Source organism: Fundulus heteroclitus, chromosome 7 (assembly GCF_011125445.2).
Source record: "Fundulus heteroclitus isolate FHET01 chromosome 7, MU-UCD_Fhet_4.1, whole genome shotgun sequence".
Classification (NCBI taxonomy): Eukaryota; Metazoa; Chordata; class Actinopteri; order Cyprinodontiformes; family Fundulidae; genus Fundulus; species Fundulus heteroclitus.
The window spans coordinates 31,912,220-31,933,771 of NC_046367.1; the positions used below are offsets into that span (position 1 = coordinate 31,912,220).

The 21,552-nt window shown below is 36.8% G+C and overlaps 1 protein-coding gene across 3 annotated transcripts in view; it reads left to right on the forward strand.

Annotated features, from left to right (window-relative positions):
• Positions 1-21,552, forward strand: part of LOC105923129 (dehydrogenase/reductase SDR family member on chromosome X) — a 58,725-nt gene that overhangs the window by 30,102 nt on the left and 7,071 nt on the right. For 2 of the 3 annotated variants that reach the window (XM_036139505.1, XM_036139503.1), the window contains exons 3-6: positions 2,749-2,817; positions 16,691-16,792; positions 19,367-19,574; positions 20,968-21,175. In XM_036139505.1, coding sequence (XP_035995398.1) covers positions 2,749-2,817; positions 16,691-16,792; positions 19,367-19,574; positions 20,968-21,175 — 587 coding nt within the window. The remainder of the gene's footprint in view (positions 1-2,748; positions 2,818-16,690; positions 16,793-19,366; positions 19,575-20,967; positions 21,176-21,552) is intronic. The other variant, XM_036139504.1, reaches the window with a different exon arrangement.

Here is a 21,552-nt window from a genome sequence, read left to right on the forward strand (position 1 = left end):
ATGTCCAGAGAGGAAATGAGAATGTGTGTCTTGCCTTGTAGTGAAACGGTCGGCGTGTGCATCTATCCATGTGTTTGTTCATCAATCTGCTGCAGATTTCTACAACAAATACATGTTCAGATATTCCATCCATCCATCCATTTTCTAACACGCCTTTCTCTTGTGGGGGCCGGGAGGGGTGCTGGTGCCTATCTCCATGTTCAGATATTTTCATGGGGTAATATTTTGTTAAATGACTTTTAACTTTACTGACTGATTATTTTCTTCAGTCTGTAGGCTACTGCAAAGAGAATTACAGTAAAGAGATTACTAATTTTTAATTAGATTTTTTTTTTCTTCTTCTGTGAACCCCATTTAAAAAAAATAGATATTTATAGTAGACAAATATTGATACCATGAGTTTGAGTTTTGGTCCTTTGTTACAATACTCCACTGTGTTCAAACTTCCGCACCAATTACTTAGCAAACCAAGATTAAAATGTTTATTTCATGTTAATTTAATGAATTTTTTTTAGATGAAACTTTTAACATTTAATACAAATGCGGACAAATTAAATGATGTTGTCGTCCACACACCCACACATCCACCCGTCCACCCACTTTCTTTCTTTCTTTCTTTCTTTCTTTCTTTCTTTCTTTCTTTCTTTCTTTCTTTCTTTCTTTCTTTCTTTCTTTCTTTCTTTCTTTCAGGACAATTTTATTTTGCAAAAGTTCCTGTGTTTCTAATTTCATACTTTTAAAGAAAGTTTAAAAAATATATATTTTTAAGGCTGAAACCAATTGTTGAAGTAATCCAATTTAGTAATCTGATAATCCTTAACTGGAGTATACAGACTTTAAAACAGGCCATTTGCTGACAAAACAACCCAATCAGAGCTACCGTTAAACCAGAACTATATATTATATACATATTAGTTTTTCATTTATTATGAAAAACCTTCTTTGTCTCTAAATAGGGTCCGTCCAGAACACCTCAAGTGGCATAGATTTAGTTTCACCTTGTTAAAAAAATAAAAAATAAATCCTATTAAGCACCCATTGCCTGCCGAAGCACTCACTGATCCTGGATCGTCTTCTCTAACCCCCAGTCGGTCGTGGCAGATGACCGTTCACACTGAGCCTGGTTCTGCTGGAGGTTTTTTTTTTTCCCATTAAAGGGGAGTTTTCCTCTCCACTGTCGCTTCATGCATGCTCAGTATGAGGGATTGCTGCAAAAACAACTACAACACAGACGACTGTCCACTGTAGCTCTTCACTCTTTCAGGAGCAGTGAATGCTGCTTGTCAATACTCTATGCAATCTGCTGGGTTTCCTTAGGAAACCTTTTGACCAATCTGTCTGATTTTATTGAATTTGATTATGTAAAGTGCCTTGAGATGACATGTGTTGTGAATTGGTGCTATATAAAGTTAACTGAATTGAATACTACTCTGTTAATTGAGAAAATAGTCAACAGATTATTCAATTATCAAAATAACTGCTTTATATATATATATATATATATATATATATATATATATATATATATATATATATATATATATATAGTGTGTGTGTGTGTGTGTGTGTGTGTATATGCATACATGCATACATAATTTAGTAATCAAGCTGCCTTGTTGCATGTATTAAATTGATTTTTTTTTTATGTTGCCATTTACAATCCATTCAAAATGTGTAATGATTTTTTTTTTAAGTTCAAAACTCTTGATTAAAGGGGGGGGGGGTATGATAATGATCCTGTTTTAGATCAACATAATTTTATTTATTTTTATAGACTAATTGATTACTAAAATAATCTATAGCTGCAGTCCCAGGCTTTTTTCTTCTTCTTCAAAAAAATAAAACATTTCAAAAGTCAGATTGAGTGCTATGAATTGATCTTGATTTGTTAAGGTTATACATTTCAAAAACTGCACATCTGCAGTGCTTTTTTTTCTGTTTCTCTAAAGTTTTTTTCTACTTGCGCCCTCTGGTCTGACCTTTTTGAGGACATAGTGTGCACGATGCCAAGACATGCCAGGTGTTTGACTAATAGCTCCTTGGAACCTTGTATCCTGGTGTAAAAGCACTATTTTATGCCTGTCAAACTGGGTTATCACGGACATCTTTCAACTGAAGGAATATGAAGAAATGATTTGCATTAGCCACATTTTTACCTAATTCCTAATAATGAAGGGACTGGTGATAAATTCATATGAAATCAGTCGTTTATTAGGCTTAAACTGAAAAGGAGTTTTTAAAAATGTCTCACACTAAGAGAAAAACCTTTTTTTTTAAATGCTTTTTAATTTTTTTTATTTAGAGTACTTTTTCCCTTTACCTCTTGATACTCTTGCAATACCCACCAAATATAAAGTCAAGAATACTCCCAAAGGCCTTATAAAGCCCAAAATGCTTTACTAAAATCAAACATCCACAAATCACACTGATGCTATGCTTTTCATTAAAACCCTCTATTATTTATTTGTCCTTTAAAAAAAAATCAAGGCTACAGTCTTTGACAACATTTTAGCAATTTAACTGAGGGGATTATTACAACCGTTAACAGATAAATTTTCCTCAACACCGGACAGCTTTTATCCAGAACATGTTTCATTTGAAAGCCCCCTCTTGGAAATATGTTTTTGCGAGATGAAGATATAAAGGACTTGCATAACAGAAACGCGGCATGGTTTTCTCTTTTTAAAAAGCCTCGAAGGCCTTGTCAGAGATAATATTCATCCGTGTCTCTGTGAATCTCTATTTTAGGTGGAAGGGATGAGCAGGAGGGTCTTGCTGCCATCAAAAGGATTTGTGGAGACTACAAGGAGGCCAAAGGTATCACTCTAAGCAAATCTGCATACACATAAAACTCTTCAGGAGAAGCATGCTTGAGTTAGCGTTCCACAACTTTTGTGGAAAAGCAGAGTAAAGACTGTCTGAGCTTTGTTCTTACAGCCGGGCCACCTGTTTGCATACCTGCATACATAGAAGCTCTCATTAAGCTATTCTTAACTCAGTGGAGTCCATAATGCACCATGATGAACAAAGGGGCGCAAAAAGAAATGGAGCCGGAATAAACAAAAGGATACAAATACCAAAACTTAAGCCTTTTGTCTGCAACATGAGGAAAGCATTCAGATATGCGCTCCATATTGATGAATTTGTAAACAGAGGTGGTTTTCCATCAAAAGAGGAGCTTTACTGAGGCAGAGAAGAAGATAAATGAAAGAAACGTGTGGCTAAAGAGGAGGTGGGAGGAAGGAATGGTGCTGCAGAGATGATGGAGATGAGACAAGACAATTGATAGCAGAAATTTATCACTCCATCGACTAAAGCTTACGGGGCTCTCTGTGACTCCAGTGTTGAGAAATTAAATCGGCCGACCTTCACAGCACCATCCGTTCCAGCGGTGTCATGACGAAGAGCTGTCACAAGTTATTTTTCTCCCTGCAGAAGAGACCTTGAGTTTGAAACGCATGTTTCCCTCACTGTATCCATCAAAATGAACTCTAGGAAGTTGTACTTATTTTTCTGTTTTACATTGAAAACAACTAACGTAATACATATAACAAATATGCCCTTTAAATTCATTTAAATACATCACACTTTATGTACCCTCGTTAGATTAGCCAACTATCTGAATGCGTCTTTTTTGTTCTTTCAATTGATGAGATGCACCAATCAGAATCTTGAAACTTGTTTCCTATGTCCAATTTACTTCCAAGGGGAACGTGCTTATATGGATTGTAGCCAATTCCAGATTTCAGAAACAGCATTCAGTATATTTTTATTCTAGCTTTCCTGCTGAGTGGTTGTTATTTACACCTGCACACAGAATTAAACAGCAATAGAAACAAAACAAGCATAGAGATATTTTTTTAAAACTGTCTTTAGCTTCACCGTAGTGCAGCTAAACGTCTTAAAACACCCGGCTCTGTATTCCCAAGAAAATCTACTTCACTAACTCCGATACTCCAAAAGACTGACATTTCCAAATCTAGCATGTTTCATGACATGCCGAGGCTGAGAGCTCACAAGGATAAAACAGAGCAATACATGAATATATTAAGCCTTTCTGTTATCTGCTTAAAGTGTCGCTCTTTCTCAGAGCCTAAATAAACCTCAGACGTGTTTTGACACGTCGAGGAAATTACAGTTACTTTAGAATAGCTTCAAAGTTCAGAGATTCCTTTTAGTTTATGTTTAAAACCTCACAGATATTGAAAAAGACTGACTTTGATTTTTTTCCCCCTCCTCAGTAACAACATTCTGAATGGAGAGTGTTGTGTTTAATGCAACTGGTAGTGCTTATTACGGAGAGCCATTTCATTCAGAATTAAATGAATTAGTAAATCAGTAAATACTTTTATTGGTAGGTTATTAATAAGTATACCAACAAATAAATAAATGTCTCCATGAAGTAAAATCTAATTTATATTTAAAACATTTATTTAGCTTTTTTTTGGTTATTTGGTTATTTTTTGTATGTATTTAGTTATTTAAATAAGTATTTATTTAAATATTATTACAAGATATATTTATTCAATTATTTATTTCAGGATTTTTATTTATTTAAAGATCTATTTATTTATATATTTATTTAAATATCTCTATTTCATGATTTATTTATTTCAAAATATTTTTATTTATTTCAAAACCTAATTTTATTTTGTGACACTTCTATTTAGTGAAGCTACTTTACATATTTCAGGGTCTTTTACTTTTTAAATCCCATGAGATGGGAAGGTTCACTGGGCTTATGCTTTGACCTTAGTTGTAAAACTGCGGTGGTCCTGTTGGAGTTTGGGGACAAACAAACTGACGAAATAAAACTTTACAGACTAGTAGCCGGATTTAGCATGATGGCTAATTTCTAGGCTAGTGAGCAGAAGCAACTGGTGAGCTGTTGTTGCCTGTGACTGCAGTTTATTTACTGTCTAGACCAGGGGTTTCCAAAGTGGGGGTCGCGAGATGATTTATTGCTGATGTGCTAAAAAGATTTTTTATTTCATTGTTTGTGATAAAATATACGAAAAGAATAACTTTACAAGATGCTCCACATTCCTCGTTTTAACACAGTGGGAAGGCTGCACATGTTTTGGTACAAGTTCTTACAAAAAAATACTACTTCAGTCTTGTAAATTTATGACTTTATTCTCCCGCCACAAAAAAACTAAACAAATTTACCCATCAAAAGGGGGTCACCTGTCTCCGGCACTGTAACTTTGGGGGTGTCAGGCTGAAAAGTTTGGGAACCTCTGGTATAGACAGTATCTCCACACTGTAACGGTGGCAGAGTCGAAATTAACCTTTAAGGTGGTTCACTACCCACCATTTTCTTGCCTTGAATTTCAGTCTTTGGGTTTTCAATGTCCATTTCTCTGTTTGAATCAAAAAAACCCTGATAAGAAATCATTGTAATGAGGGACTCCAAAAGCAAAAAAGAAAAAATTGTTCTTTGATGACCTATGAAATTGAGTTATCTATGGGTGGGTTAGAATAACATGAACGTTTTACCTGATTAATGCTATACTATTTATAGTTAGAAAGAGGCTGCAGAACAAGTGAAACAATAGTAGTGTGTCTAAAATCCAGCAGTTAGATTAGAAAACTACAAAAAAATAAAAATAAAAGAACAAAACTGAAGTTTCATTCTTTATTTGCAGCTTTTTGATTTAAAATAAAAATAAAATAAATAAAATGAGTCTTGATTTAAATTTAAGGCCAGCCGTGTATTTGAAAACCATCAGGATTTGTTCACCACTGTGTTGCGTCGCCTCTTCTTGCAAATTGAAGACTAATATATTAATTTCAACTTTAAAAAGCACATTTTTTGATCTATTTGTTTATGGTGGAAGAATAGCTGTAAATATGGCAGTGCCATTTATCGAGCGTGGCTTTGGTGCGTGTGTCTTGGCCTTGCGGCGGAGGGCCGCAGAGAGCTGACCCGCCGGGTCGGCTGGGTTGCAGGTACCTAGACAGCAGGTGGTGTCATTGAAGTCGATTTCCCTGGATGCGGCCATGGTGGAATTGATTGCTTCTTTTGTAATTGGCAGACATTGAGACATAAGGGACACAGGGTTGTCTACAGCCAGCTGCTTGTGCGCTGAATGAGAATGTGTTGAATGTGTGTGGCTGTGTGTGTGTGCGGTGCGTGTGTCCGAGTGTGTAGACTGAAACAATAATGGGTTCTCATTAGTATGTGAGGCGACAGCCTTAAACATCTCTGTCCAAAAGCCCTTTGGCACCCTTACCAGTTTGTGCGCATTTGTCTGTTAGGAGAAATAAGCGACAGTTTATAATAGACATGTGGGCTTCAGAGGTAGTTTCATCTGATCACTTCATGGTGTCACGAGCGGGGGGAAAAAAAATCCACTTCAGTGCTGGCTGGTTGTATGGGTTTTATAGAACTGAGAATGCAATTAATTAGAGTCAGTGTGAAAACATCTATTTGGTTTTTATAATTGCTAGCACTCATTTTTCTAGTAAACATCACCAACATTTATCATTTATTCTAAAGCATCAGTCTTGTTAATATTTCAGGTCTTCACCAGGGAAAGGGCTATTTCAAAGCAGTATATATATATATATATATATATATATATATATATATATATATATATATATATATATATATATATATACACACACACACACACACAGAGACACACACAGAGACACACAGGTGTCTGTGTGTCTGTATACATGTATCTGCAACACAAAATAAGTGGCATTACCTTTGAAATGCAGTTTTTCATGCTAAGCTCAGAGAATAGACAGTGTTATCTTTTGTACTTTTTCTGTCTAATTTAATTTAAAAGAGTCTTAAAATAAAGTTTAATTACAGATACTGCCCCTTTCACACTAATTTGTACTCTGATATAGATTAAAAAAAAAAAGCATTAATGAGTTCTGTGTGAAAAAAGCTTTTTTTGCTTCTTTACCAACCTTTTCAACCTCTTTGTTACCAGCTGTTGATATATATTATATACAGTTTTAAAGTTGCTTGTATTCCATATTAAATAAAAGGAGATGTTTTTTTTATATCTACTGTAACTAAGTTAGTCATTGTTTTCTTCCAGGCAGATCTGCTCCTTTGCTTTGATGAAGATAGTAAAACATGCAAGAAATAAAGCACACAGTGTTATCATTGCTTTCAGGAACATACAAACTTAAAGCATATCTGATGCCCTAGTTTGGCTCATTTTATGTTGCGACCATAACAATCTGTTTAGCATTTTGTGTTAGCTAATAATCTGTTTGATCAAATTAGATATAGGCCATAAAGGCCATTTTCATGCACTTTCAAAAGGCTTTATTTTTTCTGACCTACAACTTTTCTTTGGCTGTTTTTTTTCATCATAGTAAGCAAAAGTCCAATACCCCTTAATTCCTCTAACATTTTGTGAAATAACTACAAACTTTTAAAGATTTACCCAACACAAAGCAGCACAGTTCCTCACGCTTTCAGTTCCCCGCTCCGCTTACATCCACGCATATCCATGTTTTAGGACGGCCCAGTCAAAGTCCAGACTTCAGTCAAACTGTGAACATGCGTCAATAACTGAGAATTGATAATGGGCAACATTATCAGGTTCAAATGTTTAGAGGAAGACACCAAAAGCCTTGTAAATGTACAAAAAAGTACACAACATTTTTTATTGGTCTATCACAGGGGTGTCAAACTCATTTTGGTTTAGGGGCCGCATACAGCTTAATCTGATCTCAAGAGGGCCACACGAGTAAACTCATTGCAACATTAAATAGAACTAATAAAAGTGGACTTGTTGTTGATTTTTATATTAAATGAATTTCACTTTTACACAATATATTATGAATAACCTGAGCGTTTTTAAGAAAAGTATGTGCAATTTCAACAATACTTTTACTCAGTTAAACATTTACTGATCAAGAACTGATCACAGTGATTGTACAATGTTGAAAAACATTTATTCACATTTTCTGGAACTTAAAAACACTGTCCTGCATGACAAAATACATCAAACAGAAAAAAATTAGGAAATCGTTTAAAATCAATTTTCCACATCTGAAGCTCAGTGCTACCATTTGCTGTGAAAGTCAAATCTGATGAGCTTTGTTTTGGCATTAAGACAACAATTATTATTGCCACATTGCCAGACAGGACACTGAATAATGGTAATGCATTTAGCCACCGGGTCGGACTAAATTGTTCGGCGGGCCGGAACCGGCCCACGGGCCTTATGTTTGACACCCCTGGTCTATCATAAAATCCCAGCAAAATCCACTGAAGTTTGTGGCGTTAATGTGACAAAATGTGAAAAAGGTCTGGGGATATTGCTACTTTTCCAAAGCAGTTAAAGTTAAGTGATGTTTTAAATATTTGTCTGTTTTATGACAGGAGGTTTCATGCAGAAATATAAACTCTTTGTTCCATCTGGCAACAAGGTTTTAGTGGATCACCTCTTTTTTAAAAAAAAAAAAAAAAAAAAAAAGCCTCTGTCCCCAGAAAACCCTCAAACAGCCCTCCAGGTACACAATAATGACTTTATTCCACGATTGGGCGCTAGTCCGTGAAGTCTGGGCATTTTACCTTAAATTATGAGCTTGGACGTAAACACTCGCGCACAAACACACCGGCCGTTTCTGTATGTTTGCCACAGGCAGTGCTGTCTGTCCGCTGACTTTAGTCACGGTGCACTTGAAAGCAGCACAACGTGCCTCAAGCCATAGGCCTTAACATAGGCATTAACAGTGTGAAGCAAGGCAAGCTGTTTAAGTGTGTGTGTGGTTAACATGTTAACTTTCTTTCAGCCTTTACCTAACTCCAAAATGGCGCTTATTATCGCATGGTTCTCCGAGATCACACAAATTGTAAGCTGCTTCTCTTTGTTCACGCGTAGGAAAGTGTACACATGTTTGAATTCCCAGCTGTCTTTACACTGGTGGGTAAACGTACGCGCTGCAGCTGACTGAAGCACCAGCCAGACGCCTCTCCCTCACATCAGCTGAATGAAGAACATCTGTGGAGGAGCTGACACTGGCATGCTGCCCAGAGCTAATACTCTTGGATTCCACTGTTTTATCAGACAGCTCAAAGTGAATCTATTTATATTGCTGTCTCCTGGAGCTCGCTCGGTCAGAGGTAACGCTTCATTCACTGTGTATTTTTTATTTTTATTTTTTTTTTTTTATCATCCCTGAATCAAAAAAAATGCTTTTCAGATTGGTAATTAATCGAGAAACCTTATTGCTTTCATTCAGGTCAAACCGTGCTATATTAAGACTAAAAAATCAATCACCAAATCAGGTCAGAGGATAACGCTAAATCATCCCATTTGCACAGGGGTATTTACTGTCACCTTTAGCGCATGTGAGTAATGCGGCATCTCTGGTCTCTTGGCAGCCAGGGGAGGATTTTAATGTGTTTAACAGCAATGCATTTTAATATCAGATTTAGCTGTAATCCTGCTTAATCATATCTAGTGTGGTCTCAGCAAGCATGTTAGAGCCAGGTGGAAATGGGGATTTCTAAGAAGCGAGCTGCACTCCTGTCATTTTCTTTATTCCAACCGGTCTGCTCTTTAAGAAATACGTCACTGAAATAGTGAAAGGAGCAAGTGAAAAACAAATCATCATAGTAGCCACTCACTGGTCACTTATTTAGTTCTTGATTTTCAAAGTGGTGGCGGTACTAAATGGTTTCACTGGGGGGGAAAAGTTGTTAAGCAGAGCTTGGTGTAGGAAGAAAGTTTCTGGTTTAACCTCAAACTGAGCTTGAAACTTTTAGCAACTTCATACAAATTCTACTTACCACACTACCGGAAACCTGGATTTCCACATATTAGAAATACAGTATGATTTTTAAAGACAAAACTAGCCATTAGTATAAAAATATGACATGATTACAGTTTTGTAATAATACTTTTCTACAATGTCAAACTGGGTGGTATTTCTTAATACTTACCTTGATCCTTTGATGTGCTCTTCTGAATTCATAATTTTAGGATATCACACTATATCCTAAAATGTTTACTCATTTTCTTTTGATCAGGAAAGATTACGGTAACGGCCCTTTCTCTATAAAGTTGATGCAATGTTGCATTGAACATTGAACATTAGTTTTTCTCTATCAGAATGTTATTTCTATTTATCTGAATTGTTAAGCTGTTACTAAAACACAATTTTACATTAAAACATTTCAAATACACAGTAACATTAAGGTAGCACCCTTAGACCCAGTTTATGCAGTTATCTGCAAAAAAAGTTGATTTTGGGTTGAGTTACACTTTAAAATAATATTAAACCCTTTATTTCCAGTTGGTATTTGCTGCTCTCTAATGCTGTAGCATGTGGCTGCTCCAGATATGAATAAGCAATGACCGTGCATAAACTGGAGGCTGGAAAACATGTTTTTAGTGCTTTTTAGAAAAAAAATCAGAAATTGGTTACAAAGTTCTGATGGGTAGAAGTCCTTAAATATTTCTATTCTCAATACAGCTAAAGGCTGTTCAGTTTGGTAATATGTTTGTGGAAAGGCTGGTTGAATATAGGAATAGGTATCTGGAGCAAGTGAAAAAAAATCATTCGGCTTCAAAAATTAAAACTGAATTTTTTAACACCACATTATGGCAGATTTTATCTGCTAACTTTTGTTTCAATTGCAAAGAATAATAGTGGTCCTCTCCAACTTTTCTGTCATAGCAAGGAGAAACAACTAAAGATGGCTCCACTTTTTCCAACTTTTTTATTTTAAGTTCAACCGATGGAGCCATTAATTTAAATTTGGATCCTGTGTGACCACCTTAGTGTGTGACCACGTTGTTAGTCTGTTGAGACTCCCATGGCTGTTTCATTAAAGTAAAAATGTAATCTCTGCTGAGCAGTGGTGCGATCTTTGTCTTATGACCCCTGCCGAAAAACAGCCTAATGAGGATGTCTGGCAGTTTTAATCAAACTCCCTTTATATTCTCCTATTTACATTACATATCTCAACAAAAAATGAAAAAAAAAAAACAGTTTCTCATCTGGTTACTCAATCACTCAGAGGTCTGTTTTCTGACAGTGGTTTGGGATGTATTGCTGCAGAACGGACTGATATTATGAATTTAACTCTGTATTTTTGGCACCACATTAAAATGCAAAAAGTAACTTCTGTTATGAGAACTAGATCTAAAAGCTTAATTATAACATTGTGTGAGATTCAAGGTACCTATTTTGCAAGAGAAGTTAACTTTTGACTTTGAATTTCCTAATTATATCAAACAAAAAATATAAAAGTGCAGTCTTAAAGCCTTTTGTCATCAGCAGTGGGTATAAAACAACAGACTAGACCCACAGCCGGTCCCTGTAAGCTTTGTAGGTTTGGTGAGGACTGGAGAGGTGCAGCCATCATGACCCAAACACACAGGCTGATGTCTGATATGAATGTAAACTGAGGTTAGAAAATGTTAGAGTTTTATAAACTGCTAAAACCAAAACAATTGAACCTTTCCTACTGTTCAAAGTCAATGAAAATGCCTGTGAAAATGCCAAAGTGACTTAAGTTTTTCCAGCTGAATGGATTTTAAAGTAATGCAGCACTCCCCAACCTGTTCAAGCACACTGCCTTTCAGCTTACTGAAATATTGTAGTTATGCTTTTCCCTGGTTTATGGAAAGACGTATTAATCTGATTTCAAACATTTCGGGTTGTGAAAAACACTGATAGTCATATGTAGTCCGGAAATTAAACAAACACCACACTGGGTCTCATTTGATGGTGCCGTTTTAACAGCCATCATATTCTGTGCAATTAACACTTGAAAAATACTACTAAATTTAGTGGATATTTGTTTTTAGATTTTTAATGCAGTCTATTAAAACTGAAATAATTAATAAATGATGTAGATAGCAAACTATTTTTATACCAGCGCGTTGCGATTTTGTACCCACATGCTTAAATAAGATGTATTCGTTAAGTTCTTTTCTTTTTTTTTTTTGTAAAGTATTTTCATGAATTCATAGATAAGTAGTTTTAAAACCGTTCACATTTATGATCTCTAATCTGTTTGGGCCAACTATTATGAAATATGATAAATTAAACTAACCTCCTGTTGTAAATATAATTTGTTTTGAACAACATAGTCATATTTCTTTACAGTAAACTATAAGAACAATGTAGAACATCATTTGCCAAAAATTGTGTATAAAAATTGTCCCCTGGATGATATGAAACATCCTGTTGCAAATTGATCTATTTTGTTTCTGAAAGTGTTGGGTTTTAAACAATAAAGCTACAGAGGTACTGAAATGGGAGTAGACCAGTATCCGAGATATCGTCATAGATTTACCAAACTCAAAGCAGCACAAGTATCTTCCGAGCTTAAGAACCTTTTTTGCGAAATTGAGAAACTTATTTTTAATATTGCGGTTTCCATCAACCTTTTCTAATGCGCCATTTCAAAATGCTCATTAGAAAAAAAACCTTGATGGAAAAATGGGTATAGAAACTGATCCAAAGCCACTTGTGGCTTGAATTGCTGCAACATATGGTTCTACAATGTACTGATTTTGGGGGGAAGGTGAACAGTTATGCACACTGAAGTTTTCTATTATTTGGTCCTTATTTGTTGTTTTCTTCAAATTGAAAATGTTATACATCTTCAAAGTCATAGACGTGTTCTGGAAAAGAAATGCAAGGGGGAAGGGTGTGAATACTGTTGAAAGGCCTGTAATTATACAGTAGTAATGTGTTGTGTTACTTTAGCAGCAGTAGGACTAACTGTGTAAATGAAGGCAGGTCACAGAATACATCTTTGTTTAGAAAAGTAAAAAACAAAGCAACTTGACTTGTTTTCCGTAGCTGAAGACGTTTCGCTTCCTCTCCAGGAAGCTTCCTCAACTCAAAAAGTCTGGAGTAATGATGAGTACCAAGCTTTATACTACTGCCCAAACAAAGGCCCTGTAATGGCTTAGACAACATGCAAATTCAACCGAAACAGGTCCACCCCTTAGTAGTGGGCGGTTGTTAAAGCCATTAAGGCAGCAGATTAAACCGAAACTGGTCCACTCCTCTGTAACGGGGAGTCGTTAGTGTTATTATCGTTTTGAGGGTGAGAGTTAACTCTCACCCTTATTTGGGTGATCAAAACCTGTTTCTGTTAAATTTGCATGTTATCTAAGCCATTCCAAGGCCTTTGTTTGGGCAGTGGTATATAGCTTGGTACTCATCATTACTCCAGACTTTTTGAATTGAGAAAGCTTCCTGTAGAGGAAGCGAAATGTCTTCAACTACGGAAAACACGTCTAGTTGCTTTGTTTTTTTTACTTTTTTCTGGGAATGACCATGACCTGGATGACTGAGAATCTTCACCAGCATCTTTGTTTAGACTTGTTGCATCAGTCCTGTGAAACAGTTGTCTTTTTACTCCAGGGTTATCATACTGTGTAAATGTCTTTCACTTACTCGGTCAATGCTATATTTGACAGACATGCATATATAAACGTCCCTGTTTTCGGGAAAGGTAAACGCGTTCACCAACGAGAGGCAAACACGTGCTCAGAGCCGTTCAAACACACACACACTGTTTTTTTTTTTTTTTTCTGTGAACTTATTTTCTCCCGCTACCCTTTCAATCTCTCCGTCTCACACGTGCCGTCGGAACGAGGTGAACGGCATGGCCTGCAGATAAGTCTGCTATCACATCTTGATCAGCGACAGCCGCACTCTCACTGTCTCTGCAGCCTTTTTTTTTTTTTTTTTTTTAATCAGTCCCATCAAATCTCCTCTGTTCCCTCTCAGTCCTCTCTCTGTCTTTGTCCATTATATTTGAACCTCTTCAGACATACACGGGTTACAGAGAGGTCTAATATTATATTATTGCCTTCCGTTTGAAAGTCACGATCTTCTGTTTATCTTTTTTGTACCTTTTTTATAGGAAACAAAAACAAAAGATTAGCCCAAGACTTTTATATAATGCGGGTTTGGGATATAAAGGAGGTGCTTATAGCCTGTTCACTAATAAAAAGGCTCAAACGCTGTGAATATTTTGAAGGCTCTAAGCGGTTTGAGGCACACTTGTCAAACTGAATGATCTCTTAGTTCCTCTCTTAACATTTTTATCATATTGAGGCTATATTCTGCCTAACGCTGTGAGGTACGTATTATATTTCAATGTCATGTTGCCATGCACATCATGGGACCATTTAAAATAAGAGGCAGCACATGCCATCTTTGAACGATTCTTCTAACTGCTATTATAGGCGTTTGTATAACTCTGTCAGCTAAAGTAGAAAAGAGGATCAGCAGTGGAAATACTTTTTTTTTCTTTTTTTTTTATATAAGAGAACACCAGCCAGATGAAGAAAATATTAATTGTGCTTAATTATTTCTGACTCTAACAAAGAGTTATACTGCAACAAGAATCAAACAAGGTACAATACAGAGATTACTTTTGCGCTTATTATGCTTGAAATGTAACTGTAATAAATCTAGAGGTGTATCCGGGACCATTTCCCGATGAGATGAGTTTTCATTTTGCTGCGGTAGTTTTGAAATGACTCCACATTGATGACCGTAATGGAAGGGCCATTTGCTGCCAGAGAGCTTGTGGAGAATGACACTGTCACCCATCAATGTTTTCGTTCATTGAAATGGTCGATGCAAAAGAAAAGCAACCAATCAAGGCTGGAATGCGGATCTTTAAGAAATATTAGACCATCCGCTCAGTTAAAAAGTCGGATTGCGGCTAAAAATTAAACCATATAGTTCTCTCTTTTTGTTTTTCAACTTGCTTGGCATCTATGTTTGTTCTTTTAAGCAATTGAATAAGATATGTGTGGTAATTATCAGCTTGTATTACCAGCATTAGGGGGTTAAGAAAGTCAAGTATATTTACAAATGATGTAGCTAGAAAACGAAGTATAATTATTATGATTTATTTACTTTATTCTAGGCTGTCACGCCAATTGTGTAATTCTTTAAGTACAACAAAGAAAAGCTCTGATTGTATGTATTTTTTCTGCTTTCTTAACCGCTAAAGCCCGTGAGCCCCCTTTTAAGGGGGTTTGAGCTCTTTAGGCAAGGCAAGGCAAGGCAAATTTATTTATATAGCACAATTCAGTACAGGGACAATGCAAAGTGCTTTACATGATTAAAATATAGCAAATTAAAACAGAATAAAAGCAAGTAGGAATAAAATGTAGATAGAAATTAGAACAAAAGTGGTGATTCAGTTAACTAGAACAGTTGAAGGCAATCCTAAACAAATGTGTTTTTTATCTTGATTTAAAGGAACTCAGGCTTTCCGCACCTTTACAATTTTCTGGAAGTTTGTTCCAGATAAGTGGAGGATATCTGGAACAATAACAGGCTTGCAGCTGACTAACCGAGACAGACACACACTCACCATATGTCCAAATCTTCATCTGAGACTCCTCTACAAAAGTATCTACCAAATATGTAATAGCATCCCACGTTTTCTATTTTCCCAAATTTCAAAAATTGTGCCAAACTGTGGCAAAAAATGGCACCAAAACAAAAGGAGTCCACCGGGATTTCTTTCAATCTAAACGGGTATACCTTCTCAGTTGCTTGTTATGTGGACACCAAACAGATGTAACCAAGGTGTTGCAGTTACAATTTATTGTGTTTATTTCCTTCTCTACAGCAAAAATAAGAAGTGTGTATGTAAACATCAGGTTTTTTTTTTTAGACAAATTTATTTTTTGGGCATTTAAATCTCATTTACTCAGACCCAGAATAATTAACTCTCTAATTTTCACATCCACATCATCCTCCAGGACCTTTATGTTAGTTGATAACAAGATTAGCAGTTTAGGCATTGTGCAATTTGAGAAATGCCTTATAAAGTATCTGCATGCATACATCTATGCATGCATATTCTTTTGGGAAAATTACCCTCTGGTTTAGTCAAAATTTAACTGAGCAGACAAAACGGGCATCTTTTAAAAAACAGTTACCAGGTTCCAAAAGCTCTGTCTCTGCGCCTCGCTTAAAATGTACAAATACGATCCTCCAGTTTATGGGACACAGACATTTGTACAAATGATAAGCCAGTAAAACAACTCTTTTGCAACTTAATCTTTGTGAGAGAGAAAACTTGGAATTTGATTATTTATTCATTAATGTACCGTAATCATGCAGGAAACTTTTCGGAACTGAAATGTTGTCAAACTTTTTTTTTTTTAACTTTTCTTCTTTCTTTCTTTCTTTCTTTTTTAATTTTTCTGTTTGCTTATTTGTTTCTGTCTGTCATTTTAAGAGCTATCTAAAAACCTTAAGCTTCACACATATACATGCCTGCAGTTCATTTTTGGTTAACTTTTATGTTTACTCTTCAAAAATTCAAGAAGAATTTGCTGACTTGTGTCTAGAAAAAAAGAGAATTTGAAATGTGCGTGGACCCTGTCCAACGAACAGTCAGCATGGCTCCTAAGTAGTGTGCTCTTACCTTTATCTTATCATACTTTGGAGCGCAGATAGAAATGCGTTAAGCTGCGACGGGTTCAGAAAGAATTAGTAAATTAAGATATGAAATAATGGACTGAGGCATAGCAGTGGGAACAGTGTGGTGGGAAGAACCCACTAATACACCCTTTGATGTTTCTACTGGCAAAAGTGCTTGCAAGAATAATCCGTTTGCAATAGCTCACATTGCGTGTGTGTGTGTGTGTGTGTGTGTGTGTGTGTGTGTGCGCGTGTGTGTGTGTGTTTTTTTCTATTCCAGTGGAGTTTGAGAAATTGGACCTCGCTTCACTGCAGTCTATCCACCAATTTGCTGAAAGGTTCAAGAAGAGGGACCTGCCACTGAATATCTTGGTAAATAATGGTAGGTGAGAGAAATGTGGTCTTAATGTGTTTGTGTAGGAGTCATTGCATTAAAGTGCCTTACAAACATACTCAGAGCTGTTTTTGTCACGTTATAGCCACAGAATTCAAAGCATTTTGTAGGTTTTTATGCGATAGGTCGGCATAATGTAGTTCAGCGGGGTGACGTGAAAGAACAAAAAGTCACGTGAACACAGGGTGGTCCGTGGTGGCGGATGTTCGCCTCCCAGCAGGGCAAGCCAGAGCTACGACGGCGTGGTTTAGTTCAAAGCCATTACACGAGTTATAGTGGTCCAGATAAAGTCTAGGCTGGAATAAAGTTGAGGATCTGTTGCAAGACCTGAAAATTGATGCTCACAAACGCTCCCCGTCTAATCTTCCTGAGCCTGAGCTATTTTGCAAAGATTTAAAAGCAAAAAAAAAACAACATAAAATTATAAGTCTGAGGTGTGAAGCTAGAACCACCTAGCTCTGGTACCTCTGCACCTGTAATTGCAGACAAAACTAAAACTACAAATTCCACACGTTTTTTTTTTTTTTACAATTTATTTATAAAAAAAAAAACAAAGCATGTTTTATTTTCTTCCCCCTTCTTAATCCTGCACTACGTGTTTATGGTCTAGCGCCTAAAATCCCGACACAATGCACTAAAGTTTGTTCTGCTGTACGAATACGTCTGCAAGGCTCTGCATGTCCACTAGTTTATGTCTTCAGCACAAGTTTTAAATCCTCAGGACTGCTGCGTAATTTTGATCCAGCAACAGTGCCAGAATAACACTTCTGTGCAGAGGATTTAGATCTCTGCTGCGGGGGTTTAGAGAAACATTTTACATACTTACAAATTTAACTCAAGCACCTCTTCCCTCTGTATTAAACTCCACTTTAGAGGCTGATAGGGCACATGATATGCGGATTTTTAAGCTACTGAATAATTCAGTTTCGCTTACTGTGTTTTGTATCCCCCTCGGTTTGTCATTGCAGAGGTGGACTTTGAGCTGTCGGCCTGAGTTGGGCTTTTCTAGCACAAAAGAGAGATGCAAAATAACTTTAAGCAATAACCGAGTGGATAGGTTTTAATTTATGAGATTTTTGTCATCATCTTTTGGTCAAAATTACTAATCGTTTTGGAAATGAGAATCCACCGACAGTCTATTGATGCTGAAAATCCCATTATCTTATTTCAAACTTGCCAAGGTCTTAACTTCCTGTCAGTGATTACTAATTACAGTTGGAAGCTTTTTTTTTTTTTTTTTTTTGTACCGGCATAAAATGCTCTGTTTAGGTATGCAGACGCGCAGCTATGACATAAATTTTAATGGTTTCTCTGAATCATGTTTATTCCAGAGAGAGACAATCTTAGACGCTGGGTGACTGATGAAGCACAGACCTCATATTAAATCAAGAGGTTGTTTAGCCATGAATGATAGGGTTCATCGATGCACCATATGGAAAAGAGCGGCTCGTAATTCTGTCTTTCATAGAGTTTTGCTGGTCATCGACGTTGTCCGTAGGCCCTTTTATGCTCCACCGACGAAGCAGTCGGCTTTCGGGAAGGTTGCCAGTGTTTGTCACCCTTGTCGTTTGCGGGGGTAACACGACGTCTGCACTCGTTGACATTTTAAATCAGTGTCAGGTTGGTCGGTGAGATTGCTCACAGCATAAAGAATTTGCGACCGTGAAAGGAGGCGGGAGTGACGACGGAAAAGCTAACAACTAAATCAACGTGTCACAAGCAATCCCTTCTTGTTCGTCAACTTGGATCGCCCCTAAACGAGCAACATTTTTCACAACAAGTTTAGTTTTAGCGGCCGAGATGTCCAGGCGCTCCCTGGCTAAGACGCCAGTTCGTCACGGAGGACAAGTTCTACTTGTAAAATCGTTATCAGATCTTTTTTTTTTTTAAGTTAAAATGTGCTTTCCTTGGAAGAAAGCCGGACGTTATTTTACAGGTTTTCAAGTTGTATTTGTCGATTCACTGTCCTGACACAGCTTTCATTCCCCAGTGGTGTGACTGCACTGTCAAAACCTAACAAGTGAATTTACACTTAACACAAGCCACTCCAAAAAAATCAATGCGGCTCCAATTTAAATTAATTGCTTCAATCGGTAACAAGTAATTGAATTAAGTTGATCCAACTTAATTAGTTTAGTTTATAAGTTGTCAAGTTCAACCACTGCAAAAGAATACAAGAATAAGTAAAGTTTTCTTAAAATTAGTGTATTTGTCCTAGATTTGAGCAGGTGAAAAAGATGATCAGCCAATGGAAGGAGTATTTTTTCCCCCTAAAAAAAGGATTATTAAATATCCTGCATGTGAAATAAGATGAGGGAGATGAGTTGTTCCCATTTTAGGTGCAAAAGTCTTATTCCATTGGCAGATCATCTTATTTACCTGCTCAAATCTAGGACAAATACACTAATTCTAAGAAAACTTTACTTAGAATTGAAAGGGGTACGCTTTTGCTCTCTTTTGTTCAAGCTAACTTCCAAGTCTCATTAAACTCAATTGTATGTGTTTTTTTTACGCATGTGTTGCAAGTGATAACAGAGGATGTTGGCTTTTGCTTATCTCAAGCCGGTGTGATGCTGGTTCCTGAGGGCCGAACCGAGGATGGGTTTGAGCAGCACTTTGGTGTAAACTACCTGGGTCACTTTCTGTTGACCTGGCTCCTCCTGGACACTCTGAAGGATTCTGGGAAGTCCGGTCCCGTCTCCTGTGTGGTCAGCGTTTCGTCGTCGGCTCACTCCGTCGGGAAAATCACACTGAATGACTTAAATAGCTGGTGGGTATGCAATTCTTCTGCACTCATGTTTTTCTGTACAGTGCCTTGCTAAAGTCTTCATACCCCTTGGATTTTTACACATTTTATCGTGTTACAGCCGAAATGTATTTTGGTGGGATTTTATGTGATAGGCCTTCACACATTTTGTAAAAAAAATTTCAGTGTTTTTGTAGGAATAAAAATCTGAAAAGTGTGACGTTTCTATTAGACCCCCTGATAGATTCAGCGCTTTGTACAAGCACCTTTTGCTGCTGTTACTGTCTCAAGTTTTTTCCCATGTGTCTTTACTAGCTTGAAACATATTAAGATTGACATTTTTCTTTGCTAGGAAGCTCAAGCTCAGACAGATTGGGAGAGTTGCATTCTGGGAGATATGCTAGGTTTGTTTTCGCTGTGAGGCCTTCGCAGAACAGCTGTATTTATACTGAGATTAAATTGCACACAGTTAGACTCTGATACTAATTTGCTCACTTCTGACAGCAATTAGTTACCTCAGTTATTATTTTCGAGGCATTAGAGTAAAGGGGAGGGAATACAAATGCCAGACTTTTGAGATTCAAAAGAGGGAAAATTCAAACCTCATTGCTTTAGTTAATTGACGTTCAGAATCGAGAATAAAATTGTTCCACTTGTCTCGTTATCGTCTCAGCTCTTATCACTGCTGTCAGGAAGTATTAGCTCAGATTTCTTCATTCTTGTTGCCCATTTGCATATGTCTCTTGGTCGTGGCTAACGTTCTTTAACTTTTTATTCATGGCGCTAAAGTCCTCCACGCACAGCACTTGTGTTGTGACAGAGATAACTATCTGTAACATAGAGAAAGATCCAACGAGACTTTTCTTAGTTTTGTGCTCAGCTTGTAATGCATGTGAGATACAGATCTGTTTAGCAACAGGCTGTCACTCTGATTCACTTCATCGTTAACGTGGGGTTGGCATACAAAGACGGCATTAAGCGTCATAATTGTGTTTTTTTTAGCAGGAAACATGAACATTTGGAGCTTTTTATCTTTCAGAGAAATAGATCGTAGTCTTTTCTTATTGTTTTTTTTTTAATTCTCATCAGCCATTTTTATCGGATCTGCACCAAACGTGACACATTTATTGTTGGGGAACAAAAGGAGCGGCGTGTCAATTTTGAAGTCTTTTGAAAGACTTGTTTTTTTTGTTGAAGGATCTTGGTTCATGACCTGACATTCATATCAGGCTTGCATTTAATATAGTTTCTTATGAGTCCAAGATTTTACAGATTTTAAGTTAAAAACTAAGATGGACTAATCATAGAACATCGTTGATATTTTAGAGACCATGTTGATTTCTATCAACTACATAAAACTGAACGTGTAAGGCTTTGTGTTAAACACTCATATACTGTTGCGTTTTTGTTTTTTCAGCCAACATTATTCAGCTCATGCTGCTTACTGTCAAAGTAAACTGGCCCAGGCGTTGTTCAGCTGCCACCTTCAACAGGAGATGCATAGAGACGGTTCTCCAGTGGTTTCATGCGCCGTGGACCCGGGCATGGTGGACACTGCTTTATATCAACATCTCTGCACACCTTTACGTTTGGCACAAAGTCTAATCGCTCGGCTCTTTTTCAGGGTAAATCCTTCTACTTTATCTGAAAAAAAATAAAAAAAATCTCTTTATGCCTGTTAAGGAGTAAAATAGCCAACCCTAGCAATCCACATTTACAAAGGGATCATAACAAATAAATCTATAAATTATGTGTGAAGTGGAATAGCAAAGGTAATAGGCATTGCCACTCTTATCATAAACGTATGACCAACAAAAGCTTTTCTACATAAGTATTTTTAAAGTTATGCCGTGTCCTGTATAGATAGACTAGTCATATTGTTGCTCAGGTGGGATTTTTGAGCCATTCAGCTCGTCACATTTTGAAGGTTCTTGGGGCTCCCTTCTATTCACTCTGGTCTTCAGTTCTTTATTTTGACTATTTTGATGTATTGGCTTCAGGT